We start from the raw sequence: 13,615 nt of genomic DNA, 5'->3' as shown, positions 1-13,615 counted from the left end.
ATCCGTAGGGCGCAAAGCATGTATATCAGTCTATAACAGACACCCTCACACCCGCAATGGTGTAAGGGTGTTAGTTACAGATTAATTTACATGCTTGTGCTCACATTAAAAGTATAGATTAGTTTACAGTGTAGCCCGCAGCGCCACTGTGTTGGGCAGCGGAGCCGTTAAACTTAAAGACGTCTTTCATCCTTTTTTGTCGATATCTTGAGCACCGCTCCTCAAACGAAATTAAGTTACGAAGATGATGTCAAATACGCGTTGTGTACTGCAGTGATATCTCAGTGCATAACCAATTTATGAGCACCATTGAAAAAAACTAAACTAAGGGACTCAATATGTGAGACAATAAATTCTTGTATTCCCTGCGATTAGCGTGTATAAATTGGGCGGCTAACTTATATTATTCGATTCCTGTGACCATTATTGAAGTCGCTTTGAGCATATGCACATCTGTGAAGGTTTAAAGAACAAAATAAAGTCTTTGAAACGTAAATCTCAAGAACGCATAAGTCATACTTCTGGCACTGAACACTTGAACTGAATGCAGGGATCTTACATATAGATTAAAGTATAATTGCAGGAAGTGACGATTGATAATGAAGTGACAATATACTAATAGACAAATATCGTTGATAACCGCACACAGAACACGGCGTATGTGCTTCTGCGTGTTTGTTTGGCATGCGCGCGGAAAATGAAACTATCATCGTTACGTAGTTATGCCTTCTCTCTGATTTTCGACTCCAAATGGGCCGCCAGTTTTGCAGTGAAAATGTTACCAAATATGCGTGCGCGTGTTAGTGAGCATGCGAAGAAAGAGAGAGAAGGATGTGATGTCGCAGCTGGAGGACAAATATGGCTTCGCGCAGGCACGTCATTTATGTTTTAAACAGACGGCACTGAACGGAGCGACGTCGTGCGAGTTCTATGTCACGTCTTCTTCCGCAGGAGTGGGACGACGAGATGGCCGAGGTCGCGCAGGCTTTTGCCGAACAGTGCGACCACACCAGTCACGACCACCCCGAAGCCCGAACGACGAGTGAGCTCCGACTCTTTTGAGGTCGATCTAAAGGCGAATCAAAAGATAACCCTGCTTGAAGAGGCAGCGCAAGACGACGAAGACAGAAGGCAGGAGCACACAGGACAGCGCTCATCCTGCCTTCTGTCTTCGTCGTCTTGCACCGCCCCTTCAAGATGTTCAACCAGTACCAACTCGCCCAAATGCCGATCCTTCTACAGATAACACTGCAGCGAGGATCTCCTCAAAAGATCATTAGCGCTTTCCCAGTACGTTTAGCTTCCCAGTACGTTTAGCCCACCGAGTACACAGCGCATAATATAATATTTGATATATCACTACCTTTCAGTACCTTAAGCTCTCTCCTCTGAGGATTGCGTACGGAGAGGGCATGCTCACCCCTCACCTAATATGCCCCGCTGTTACTCACATTTACAATCTCATATTATCTACCGCTGTATTTCCAAAGGCACTGCAAATGGCTCGAGTGATACCGGTTTTCAAAAGCGGCAACAAGAATTTGATTCCTAACTATCGTCCAATTTCTATAGTGCCAGTGTTCTCGAAGGGTATAGAAAAATTAATGCACGGTAGGGTACTATCTTTCTTTGAAAAACATGACCTGCTCCTTGACTTTCAGCACGGCTTTCGAAAGAATCGATCCACTGAAACAGCATTACTGACTCTAGGAAGTAGAGCATACTGAGTTAACGACGACTTTATTGCATTGCCGTGTCACTTTCTTTTCGCACGGAGCCCACAACATCGGCCACTGTCCGGTGCGTTCCCCTCAGTCGTTACTCAGCGCTGCGTCCCACGACACACAGTGGATTCAACAGCGAACAACTCCGTGGTAGGTGCCGATGACGGCATATAAGCATGCCGCACGAAGTCATGCGGGGTAGACACGCCCTGTCATGGAGGAGGAGGAGGAGGAGGAGGAGGAGGAGGAGGAGGAGGAGGAGGAGGAGGAGGAGGGTAAGCAGCAATGAGCCAGAATCGAACCACTTTCCAACAGATCCCAGCAGTCGAAGTAGCCGTTTTTCCGGTGCGCCCCTACATCGTGGTTGACGTCGCCTCGTAGTTACTGCGTGTGTACTGCATAGCGGTTTTCTAACTTCATATTCTGGTACCCCTGTTCCCGTTGTAACATCTGACAATTTTAACATCGACGTTATATCTAACTTGACATAAGCTATCCATATATGCATGGCAGCATGGAGCGTGCTGTGAGAGCGAGAAATTGGGCCAGCTGGTTCTGGCTGAGACAAGAGACTGCGTGTGCTTTTCCGCTACTGCATCGTTTGGTTTCAAACAGCGTGCTGTCGCGACAAAACTACACGTCTGTCGTAAATGCAGAAATGTATGTCGTTGCAGTGGCTACTTAGGCGAAGAGATATTTTGTGGACAATTAACGTGCCTGCCTTTGCTTTAATAAATCAATCAATCAATCTCTCTTTCTCTCTCTCTGATGTACGTTGGGAAGGGCACAGCCGCTACAAGAATAATGATCGTGACGACAAAAGCGTCAATCGTAAACAACTTGACTCGCCAAAAGCGGACCACCGATCATGCCTATGCCTATGGCGTTCTGCTGATCAGAACAAACCGCAGGTTCGGTTGGCGGCTTGAACAGCCGCATTCCGATGGCCACGGAATGCAAAAACGTTCATGCTTTAAGGTAGTAGACTGCGTAAAGGATTCCGAGTGGTCAAGTATAAACCGGAGCTTTCAGCAATGGCGCCTCTCACAACGCAGGTCGCTCTGGGACGCCGATCGCTATCTATCTATCTATCTATCTATCTATCTATCTATCTATCTATCTATCTATCTATCTATCTATCTATCTATCTATCTATCTATCTATCTATCTATCTATCTATCTATCTGTAACTCAATTAACCAATTAAACAAAGATGCAAAGATTTTTATCTGGCCGCTTTTGAAGCACAGGTAGGTTCAAAGCTGTGGGACAGTGCTTCGGCTGGGCTGACGATCCAGTCAAGCAGACTGTCACGGAGGGCAAGACGTGGGCCGACGACTGGTTTATTGAATACCGCGACTACAACCCGAACAGGGTCGCTTCCTTCGATACCAGTGACTCCAGGGGTGTCGTAACTCATTTTACGCAGGTAAGCTATACACTTTGTATACTCGTGTAAGGGACAAACTTTTCTATTCCGCGCCCTTTACCGTTATTTTTTCCGGCCGGGAGTAATTCGTGTCATCCGTGTGAACCATATCGTTAAGTATGTCAGTGACATTAAAGTTTTTCACAACAATGTCCAAAGACACCACATGACACCCGGAGTATATTAGAACTTTTTTTCTAACAAATTTTTTACCGACGTTTTGAGTTGGGCAAGTTGTGTGTGCAGCTCTTACTCATGCGCGACTTTTCAGTTTATACTGAATGCGGAAACTTGCTGGTCTGCATGCGTATACGAGCGCAGGCCCTACTTTTGCGGCCTGCAGAAGCAGCTTTGGCTAGCACGTGCTGGTCTAGTGACGGTGTCTTGAAGAACACTCGACATGAGATATGGAAACTTAATCCATATCTATAGATAGCAATTTTTGAATCGCGAACATATAAGCAATGACTCGCCTTCATGGGAAGCTCGGTATGTCGGGTGAGATCCAAATATTAAAGGCCGGTGAGAAATGTCACCGTCGAATGCTCACAGCAGCTCCCCGTGACGTCATAGTTTGTACCAACACCCAGCCAAACTCAATAAATTGTTTAGACATAAAGAAATTGACACATTAATTTAAAAGGTAACTAAATACGGAACCTGTAGCTGTGCCTGGTAACTACTCGTCCACAGAAGCAGCCAAGTTAAAAGGAATTGCCGCGGAACTCCCGAAGTCAGTCTGACGTCACTGCTAACGCAGTTTGTTGTGTCTCTGCTAATGGCCAGCAATTTTGCGGCGATAAAACGCGTGCACAGTTTTGAACGAGCAATCTGTCGCTGCAAACTGATTAAGTCGCGTTTCTTAATCCACACTTTTACGGATCGCGCGTGGCACTTTATTCCAAAATCATATATTCATTACTTCCAGCAACGATTGGCTTGGCTATTAACTTGTTTTACTTCTAGCGACGAAGGATGCACAAGGAAGTCTAGGGCGAAGGATTTACTTCTAGCGACGGAGTGATGCGAGGCGCCTGCGAACGAAGGCGGCGGTCTGTGCTCCAGTGCTTCCCGAAGAACATGTCATTTGATTTGGCGTTCGCGTCTTGTAAAATTTCTCCGTGCGTCGTCTGACGGGTTTTAGTCTGCTCATTTCACCGGACTGGCGTGTTTGAAAGCAAGCTTAAAAGCGGAGGCTTATAAGGAATGACTGCTCACGGTGGTATTCGCCGTGCCAATAGAGTATATAGTCAAGGACAACTCATATCGGGCTCGAACCTGATCAGCTGCTGTTCGCTTCATATATATTATACAGATGTGATGCGCGGAGGGCTGATATCCTTGCGTACAGGTCAATTTGAACCACTGAAGTTTAATGCAAGCAGCTTCTTAAATATTTCGTTGTCTCTGCGATTCCATTACGGCTATGTTTCCGCGTGCTGGGGAAGCTGTGTATACTGAACCAAGTAATATGATTTTTGACCTCACGGTGTATAATTAATATCGCCCGTTCCCGAGTGAAAGCACTCAAAGTATGCGTTCATTATTTGTCTTTCTTTTTTCGCCCGCGCTCCTTGCGTCAGATGATATGGGCAGAAACACGGTACATCGGCTGCGGATTCAGCAACTTCTACCAGGGCAACCGATATACAAGAATCTTCGTTTGCAACTATGCGCCAGTGTAAGTGTAACTGCGATCAGCTATCGAACAACCAGTGGCCACACCCCTACAGGCCACTTTCGTGGTAGAGCATGGCTGTTAACAAAGTTATATGGCAGCACATTTGTAAATGGTGTAAAAACATGCGCTGTTATAACACACTACAGAGAGAAATGCGCGCTTCCAGTCGATCCTTTAATTAAAGCAGAAACACCCCATTTCGTAAAAGCCGCTATTACGAGATTTCGTTCCGTGCAAACGAACCGCAGCATGAAAAAAATTCGGCGAGTCCCACAGTATTGCGAATGTGGTCCCATTTTGTTCGCTTCACTTCTTTATTCACACTCACGTTTCCCTTCTCTTTAGCTTACTTTTTTTTCCAATTTTTCGTTGTCGCGACATCTTTTTCACTTCACTCTTTAGCTCACCTATGCACGCCCTGGTCTTATGTTGTTGACACCATTTCTTTCTCTACACTCGTCTGCTTCTGTCCCGGACTTCTTGCTTCTTGTTCTGCTTGTCAATTCGGGCACGTACCCTGTTGTACGTGCCCGAATACGACACTATACGCACTATACGCACTATACGCACTATGACGTTGACACAATACACAATACGACACAATGACCAATATGATGACACAATACGCACTATACGACACTGGGTATGCGTCGATTCTTGGACAACGAACGGTATGTTCGTTGTCCAAGAATCGACGCATACCCAGTGTCACCTGCCCAGTTTCCCATACCAAGTGGCCAAATTTGTCTATTCGGGCGCATGGCCAGTGAAATTTACCCAGTGAACGAAAGCTGACTATACTCGCCAAGACACTATACCCGACAAGCGAAAGGGAGAGGCAAAGAAAGCTTCGCATTAAAACCACTAGAAGAAAGAACGTGGCAAGATAACCAGTATAGACGGGAACGAGGACAAGCATAATGATCTGTCCCCACAAGAATTTAAAATGAAAATCAACTTCAATCTGGATGACGGAAATGACTTCTCAACTTCTCTCAACTCAACAACTTCTCTCGTGAGCGGACCCTTATCATCCGTGTCTCTTTACAAGAGCGAAGTTTATTTTGTTTAGAAAGGTTACTCCTCGTTCTTTCTACTTTTTATGTTAAATTTTTCTTATCCTTCCCGTGGTTTGCATGCAATGTTTTCACGAAGCGAAATCATGTGATCATGGCTCGTACAGAAGAGGGAGTGCCTGCTGTCCTTAAAGTTTCAGTTGGATCGAAGTGCGCATTTCTCTTGTCCGGTCTTCTTCGTGGCCCCGTGTTTTATGCGCGACTTACGATTCCGCATCGAAACCGATTCGCCCAGTTCTCTATATTTAGGTTGGTAGCTGCAGCTTATTTTCATCTGCTGGAGCGTTCCAACAGTATAGCCTTCGTCAAAAGAAACAAAGCCATCGCACACATGACTGCAACCGACCTAGGTCGTAGAATCAGTCTGCTGTATCGGAAGCCCTCAAGAGGCAGCGAGCTCTCGACCTTAACCTCCAGGACCCGAAATCAAGAAAAACCACTCTAGCTAAAATCTTCTTTAAGCGCAGAAGTCGTACAGTCCTAATCGCTTAAGTATTATTAGCGAACGCGCGGTCACAGAATGGCGAAGAGTATACGAACGAAAAGGTTAACGAATTCAGCCCCAACACTAACCTTGTTTATTAGTAAGTTTTAATAGTATTTTCTAGTTTTGTTTTGCAGTGTATATTTATAATCATGCCAATCTGTCGGATCTATTAACTTTTGTAGCTACTCTGCTGAAATCCACGTTGGGGTATTTCAGTATTTATAGCAAAAAAAAAGAAATCTTAATCTATCTCGTAAAAAAAAAAGATATTAAAAGATCAGCAGGCTTCAGTGATTCCTTTGGCGCTGAACTCGTATACTGCTACGGCAGCAGGCTCTTCTAGAGGATAGTGTTCTCAAGGACTTCAATACGATGCAAACAACGCAGTCACCACAAATCTTAGAATCTGTTTGACAGTCAAGGCACAAATTGCGTAAAAGTTCAATGGCTAGCCCGTCCGGCGCCAAAATGCACATTGCCGTAGAGACATTAGTTCAAACTACAGTGCTGGACAGCTTTCTTAAGGGGGCCCGGAACCACTTTTTAAATTATGGGGTTTAACGTGCCAAAACCACTTTCTGATTATGACGCACGACGTAGTGGAGGACTCCGGAAATTTCGACCACCTGGGGTTCTTTAACGTGCACCTAAATCTAAGTACAACCTGAACCACTTTTTATCCGCCACTTTGCCGCGAAAAGTACTTCAATGCGCTCAGCAGACGCGGAGTTATTGGCAATCAAACAGGGCCTCCAGGGCTGTGCTTCCGTTCCTCTTTCAATGCCTTGCACTGCGAAGGCTACGGCGCAGTGGGGCGGTGCCCACAATGCTCCGCCTTCTAAATGTCACCGTGGTGCGCTGTTCAAATTTCATTTTGGATGTTTATATAGGCGCCACGACTTCTGCCTTTGGGGCCTATACGACGCGCAAAACACATGCCAAACGCGGTTGTCCTCAACAATTATTCTATGAAACTCAATGTCCTCAACGAGCAGCAGTTCGCTTAGCCAGGGGACTCGTGGCGGCACCCCGCGGCGGCCGCGGTATCTACGGCATGAAGCCGACCACAGCTCGATGTCACCTATCGGCCAATAGAAGCCGTCTAAGGAAATGACGAAATAAAGCGTCCAGAAGATAGTGAGGAGAAGGCCTTCTGTTGAAAATAGAGCGTTTGAGAGAAGGGTGACTTCGCGATCCACTTGCGAGCTCCACGCACCGCGTACAATAGCAACACTTGGCTGAGATGTTCACAGCAGCGTATGCTACCCGCGGACTATCTTATTTCGCCAAGTCCGAGGGGTGGTTCAGGGCCCCTTTAAATGCTTACTGGCTACCCTCAGTGCGCTTCGCCGGCATTCATAACAACTAATGTGCTGCAAAGTCTTGGGTTTTACACTTTGATGGTGAAACCGTTGAATATTAGCAGGTCTATGCGCTTTTCAGATACCTGCGAGTCCACTACGTGTGTGCAGACGTTTTATTGTTATTTGTTGTTTGATGACACAGAAGAGAGATGCCCTTGCTGGCACTACCTATCTTTTGGGTTAAAATGCTGCGATAAGTCAGTTGTGGTTACAGACCTGTGTTTGCGGACACTCGCATTTTGTCGAGAGACAGGTGGTAGATTGACCAGGAAATTATGGAGGCGTTTCACATTAAAAAGAAAGAAGACGCTGTGTCAGTATCTCATCTATCTTGTTGATAGAAAATAATCAATGTATATTTGCAGCACATGTCGTGCGATTGACTTATAGTAAATTCATCCGGTGTTTGTTTTCAATGTTTATATTACACCTTGTTTGTCGTCGTATTAGTTTCGCCACCAAGTGGCTTTGATGGTTTAACCTGGTGTCGAAATCATCAACAGGTTTCATAGGGGACGCCGATAAATCACCCTCATCATCATCAAATAGGGCACATGAAAAGAAAGTAAGGAAACAGATGCGGCTAATTAGATGCAAAGGATGGAAACAAAAAAGACCATGGGGATTCACAAAAACGGCAAGAAAGAAATTAGGAGGTAAAATCTGTGTCATAATGAAAAGGAGAGTGCCTTGCTATTTGAGGCCAGAGCTGGCTGCCCGAAGACAAAAAACATACGGGAGCTAACATGCGCCACATGATGAGGCAGGTGTGTGCTGCAAAAAAAGAAAGAAATCCCGGAAACGGCTTGGCCCATCGTAATGGAATGTCAAGATATTCACCCAGCGAGACCTGTAGGGAGTGTACACCTTCCGCAAGCGTTGGGATTCAAAGAAGGCGAAATGATTAACCGGTCAGCAGTCGGGATAAGCAAGAGGCCATTACAGTATTGGTAGAAAGAAACGCAGGTAAGAGATTGATAGAACCGGAGTCAGTGCAAGCGTAGGTAATGGTACAGTATAGTGAGGGAGTTCTTCAATACGAAATTTCAGATCGAAATCATATAGGCAAAAGGCCAGATAATGATAGATGTAGTAAAACCTTATTAAATAAAACAGGATAGGTGTATTTGTCCCCACCACGTTTCAAGGGAGGATGCCAGTAAATATCATCATCATCCTCATCATCATCATCATCATCATCATTGTCGTCGTCGTCGTCAAATAATGTTCCTTCAATAAAATTACCAGTTGACAGTTTGCGCTCGAGTAGTCTAGTCCTGCCCTTCGCGCGTGTGTTTCGCGCAACCCGAATGTGTACCAACTCGGGCTTTCAGTGGTTCTACTAAATATAAGCGATTCGCTGGTGCTGGAAGTATCCGTAGCACTAAACATGTAGGGGGCACTGGCGGGTGAAGTTTTCTTTCCCTTCACCCTTTAGCGAAGCGGAAGCTCAGGATGTTGAAGCAGCCTGGCGGCGTATTGATGATGACGACGACGGCCATCGCAGTCCTCGTCAATGTAACGGAAAGAACTGACAGATGCACAAAGAAAACCGAATTTGGAACTTTTAACTGCAGTCGCAGTAAAACAACACGCACGTCAGCAATGCACGCAGCAGCGCTGTGCGCCTGCGCAATTCGTGCTTTCAGTGCTGCACAGCAACAAGCAACGCCGCACAGCTGAATTTTTGTTTTCTGCAGTGGCAACACCGGGAGAGAGCCCATATACTTGCCTGGGCCGACCTGCAGCGAGTGTCCGGCTGGGAGCTTCTGCAATCCAGCCACAGGCCTTTGCGTGAGTGCTTACCGCTACCTGTAGCACACGGCGTCCCTTGAAGCAAACAAAAAAAGAAAAGATTTGTGGCAGGACGATCCGGCGCGTGGGAAAGAGCTCGTTGTGCTGTTTTATAGATTTGGTAAAATTCTGCCCTGTAGGCGTTTTAAGCCAGCCAGAGAGGCCGTAGCAGACCAGTGAGTCAATCGGAGCTGTGACATGATAGCAAATTCGACAGCATGACGCACTTTGAGAATTTCCAATATAGTAACCGGTCCGTTTAACCCCAAAGAGTCCGGTGGAATGAACTAGACCCGTATTGGGAAGATCTTATTACGTTAGAATTGTTCGTAAGGGACAATCCCAGCTAATCCTGATGCAGGACATATTATTCCCGAAAGTGACCGGCCAACGGCAAAAACCACTTACGAACGAAAAGCTTTGCGCGTTCGGCCCCAGATATGCGCCAAAAAGACTGGACGCGTTGGAAAACGGTTCGGTCTGTTTTAATCACGTTCTCGTTACCTGTGGTTGTAAGACAAACCGGGCAACATCTAAGCGTGAATCACGTGCGCCATAGGTAGCGTCCAACTCGGCGTGCATTTCGTACCATCAACAGCATCCAACAAATTTACATGTTCCAGGATGTTCCAACAGCCGCAGCAGACATCTTTTGCTGGCCGTAGTCTGATGACTCGGATGGTTCTGAAGCAATCCCGCCAGATGCATATACGCACGATCACATCCGACCTTCGACTATGCATACCAACAACCAAGTGCCCAACAAGTTTCCAACGTGTTCCAACAGTCAGAGCATGCAGTTAGCCCTCTGGCGCATCGTATGACGAATCGGATGGTGGTCGAGCAGTTGGAACAAACAGGAATTACCCGTCAGGGCCCTTCTGCTGTCTGCAGGCGTATGGTGTGTTGCGACACCATGGATCCGAGTACATTTGTGCTTAGCTTTTCTGCGACATTGGGGTGCACAGGTGCATGGTAGGGATGCATGGTAGGTGCATGGCACAGGTACATGGTAGAGAACCATTCAACAGGATGCTATCAAGAGCGACAATAAATCAGTTTAAATCGGTAAAGTTTGATACAAGAACTCTGATGCTTTCGCTACTAACTACGAATATCAGGTGTTTCTACGAAGATTTCATCATCATCATCAGCCTATTTGGAGGACTGCAGGACGCAGGCCCCTCCCTGCGATCTCCAAATACCCCTGTCCTGCGCCAACCAATTCCAACTAGCACCCGCAAATTTCCTAATTTCGTCGCACCACCTAGTCTTCTGCCATCCTCTACTGCGCTTCCTTTCTCTTGGTACCCATTCTGTCACCCTAATGGTCCAGCTGTTATCTAATCTGCGAATTACATGACCTGCTCAGCGCCATTTCCTTCTCTTAATGTCAATTAGAATATCGTCTATACCCGTTTGCTCTCTGATCCAAACCGCTCTCTTTCTGTCTCTTAAAGTTATGCCTTTAAACAATTGTTAAAGCTTTAAACAATTGTTAAAAAAATTGCCTGTGGCATATATCACAAATATACTCCTTAGGCTGGTCTACTCAAAGCGGTGGACATTACTTGCACGAGAAATTGCAATACGTAACTGATAATTAACAAAATCTACTAATTATTATTCCATCGACATAAGGTAATAACTAATTATGTAATGACTGAATTAGTGGTTCTTGTTAATTAGTCGACGATGCTTTTTGATTTCTCGTGCAAGTAATGTACGCGTCTTAGAATGGACCAGCTCAAGGAGTAGAACTGTGCTGTCTGCTACGAGCGAGTTCAAAAATTGCTTGAGGTATTCGCAGAAACACGTGGTATATTGAAAAACTTGCGTCTTACATGTACGCAATCGTGTATATTTCTTTGTCTTGTGCTCTTTCATTCTTCCTTTCTCCGATCTCTCTATTTCATTTGCCTATTCTTTTTGCTAGCTGCAGTTCAGGCGCCAAACTAATTGTTAAATATGTGTGATGCGATAAGCAGTTATTTCCTTCATTCTCTTCCATTTTTCTGAATGAATGAACACTACCTCGACTTCGACCGATAAACGCAGAGAGGTGGTGGATCTCGACCAGCACGACCACCAGTGCCACCACCGGTACGACCACGACCACCTATACAACCACCGGTACAGCCGCCACCACCCCCAGTACAACCACCGGTACGACCACGACCACCTATACAACCGCCGGTACAGCCGCCACCACCCCCTGTACAACCACCGGTACGACCACGACCACCTATACAACCACCGGTACAGCCGCCACCACCACCAGTACAACCACCGGTACGACCACCACCTCCAGTGCAACCACCGGTGCCACCACCAGGACGACCAGGACGACCAGGACGACCAGGAAGACCAGGAAGACCAGGAAGACCACGACGACCACCTAAGCAACCACCGGTGCCACCACCGGTACGACCACCACCTCCTGTGCAACCGCCGGTACGGCCGCCACCGCCACCAGTACAACCTCCCGAGGGCTTTCCTGACAGGAAAGGGACTCCGTATCCAAAAAGCGATGGCAGTGATACAACATCCATCCCTCCTGGTGAAACCAGAGGTGGAGGAAGTGGAGGAGGAAGTGGAGGAGGAGAAGGAGGCGGCGGCGAGCCAACCGGCTCGGACGGTACCGCCGACGACGACGGAACTGCGGGCATGGGATTCACACTATGGGCCGCTGGCGCCTTGTTCGCGTCATTCCTTTTGGGCGCCTGCGTCGGCGGCAGCCTCGCCGCTCTGCGCACAGACAGCGGAGGCGACTACGGCGGTGGCGCCACAGCCGACCCGAACGTGGGCACCACCTCGACCGCGAGCTCTATGAGCACCGCCTTCGGCTAGTGCGGCGACGTCCAGCGGAGAGCACACGGAACTGTCGTAGCCGATAACTGTCTCAGTTTCTCTATGCGTGCTTAGTAGATTGTGCGTGCAAGTATAAGAATGCGTGCATGCTTGTTTGTTTCAAAAGCCGTACATAATGCGAACCAGACGGGAGTTTATTGAGCCCTCGGCCCCTCGTCCGTGCATCATCTGGCACAGCGCACTGCCGCCGTCCGGAACTCCTCTCGACAGATCCGTGCTCGTCACCTGGGCGCCTCATAATAAATGTTGCGAGCTCCTATTTCTGTACATGTGCGCGCGCATATGTCCATACGACAAAAAAACGGGCGCCATGTTCGCCAGCCAGAAAACTTTAGTGGAAGTACAAACACGGAAATCCGCAGACGACAGATGAAGACCTGTGTTTCGTCACGCGAGAGAAATGTTAAGGGCCATTGTTGGCAGCACAATTTAGTACCACTCCGGCAAGCTAGAAATGAATGACTGCGTCTTTGTCTAAAACTACCTTTACTCTAACAAGCGAAGAACGCTTGAGAAGGCTCGTGCAGAGGCCTTAGACGACGTAGTTTGCTTACAGAGTCCTGCTGCGAAGCAGGGATGGTGAACAGACCGCCGTTAACAAGCTCAAGCACTGCAACTAGGCGTTATCGGCTTGACGTTGGTTACATAAAGTCAAAAGGGAGATTAATTCGTGCCAAGATGAGTACGCAATTATTGTAAATCAGACTATTCGTTCTTATGCGATGCGCTAACGAAATACATCAGACGGACGAACGGATGGACAGCTTTTGATGGTGTTTCGGTAACGTACACAGTATTCTACACAAAATACTCTTATTTTCTACACTTTTTTATGTTTATTGATTTCCCAACTATACCTACAGATAACCGCCTTCAATGGTGACACAGAAGCGCTTATGTTTGTGTTATAAGAAGTGTTAGTGAAAAGTTATAGGTTGCTGAATTGCGGCCTTAAGTCTCTTAAAATCTGCGAAGCTCTCGCTTCGTCATACTCTTCGCTAAACATTTTATTTTATTCGTGGCTTATGTGTTTGGAACGTTATACGCGCTGTGCATAAGTCGTAGCTAAATGTCTTACCAATCAAGTACCGTATGTGCTGTGTCATGCATTCTAAGAGCAATTCTAAATGTCTAGAAACATGCACTGAGCGTATGACACATTGAACCCCCCATGTGCAGAAATCCAGAG

The 13,615-nt window shown here is 46.7% G+C and overlaps 2 protein-coding genes across 2 annotated transcripts; both read left to right on the top strand.

The window, feature by feature from the left end:
* Positions 1-959: 959 nt before the first annotated feature.
* LOC126536767 (CRISP/Allergen/PR-1-like) lies at positions 960-10,338 on the top strand. The gene is made up of 4 exons (XM_072287523.1): positions 960-1,042; positions 2,975-3,153; positions 4,737-4,834; positions 9,462-10,338. Exons 1-4 carry the CDS (start codon positions 967-969, stop codon positions 9,577-9,579), a joined length of 471 nt encoding a protein of 156 aa, XP_072143624.1. The 5' UTR covers positions 960-966; the 3' UTR covers positions 9,580-10,338.
* A 198-nt stretch (positions 10,339-10,536) lies between these two features.
* On the top strand, positions 10,537-13,068 carry LOC140217234 (uncharacterized). Its single transcript, XM_072287617.1, has 2 exons — positions 10,537-10,560; positions 11,614-13,068. Exons 1-2 carry the CDS (start codon positions 10,537-10,539, stop codon positions 12,403-12,405), a joined length of 816 nt encoding a protein of 271 aa, XP_072143718.1. The 3' UTR covers positions 12,406-13,068.
* The last annotated feature ends 547 nt before the right edge of the window (positions 13,069-13,615 follow it).

This window comes from Dermacentor andersoni, chromosome 4 (genome assembly GCF_023375885.2).
Source record: "Dermacentor andersoni chromosome 4, qqDerAnde1_hic_scaffold, whole genome shotgun sequence".
Lineage (NCBI taxonomy): Eukaryota > Metazoa > Arthropoda > Arachnida > Ixodida > Ixodidae > Dermacentor > Dermacentor andersoni.
Note: the sequence above shows the minus strand (reverse complement) of the source record. Positions and strands in the feature narration are given on the sequence as shown.

Excerpts from the sequence above, each read along its gene's own strand:
- LOC126536767 (XM_072287523.1), top strand. The coding sequence starts at position 967 with ATGGCCGAGGTCGCGCAGGCTTTTGCCGAACAGTGCGACCACACCAGT. Across the intron at positions 3,154-4,736 it reads TCGTAACTCATTTTACGCAG|ATGATATGGGCAGAAACACG; the intron begins GTAAGCTATACA and ends TCCTTGCGTCAG. Across the intron at positions 4,835-9,461 it reads GTTTGCAACTATGCGCCAGT|TGGCAACACCGGGAGAGAGC; the intron begins GTAAGTGTAACT and ends TGTTTTCTGCAG.
- LOC140217234 (XM_072287617.1), top strand. The coding sequence starts at position 10,537 with ATGCATGGTAGGTGCATGGCACAG. Across the intron at positions 10,561-11,613 it reads ATGGTAGGTGCATGGCACAG|AGAGGTGGTGGATCTCGACC; the intron begins GTACATGGTAGA and ends CGATAAACGCAG.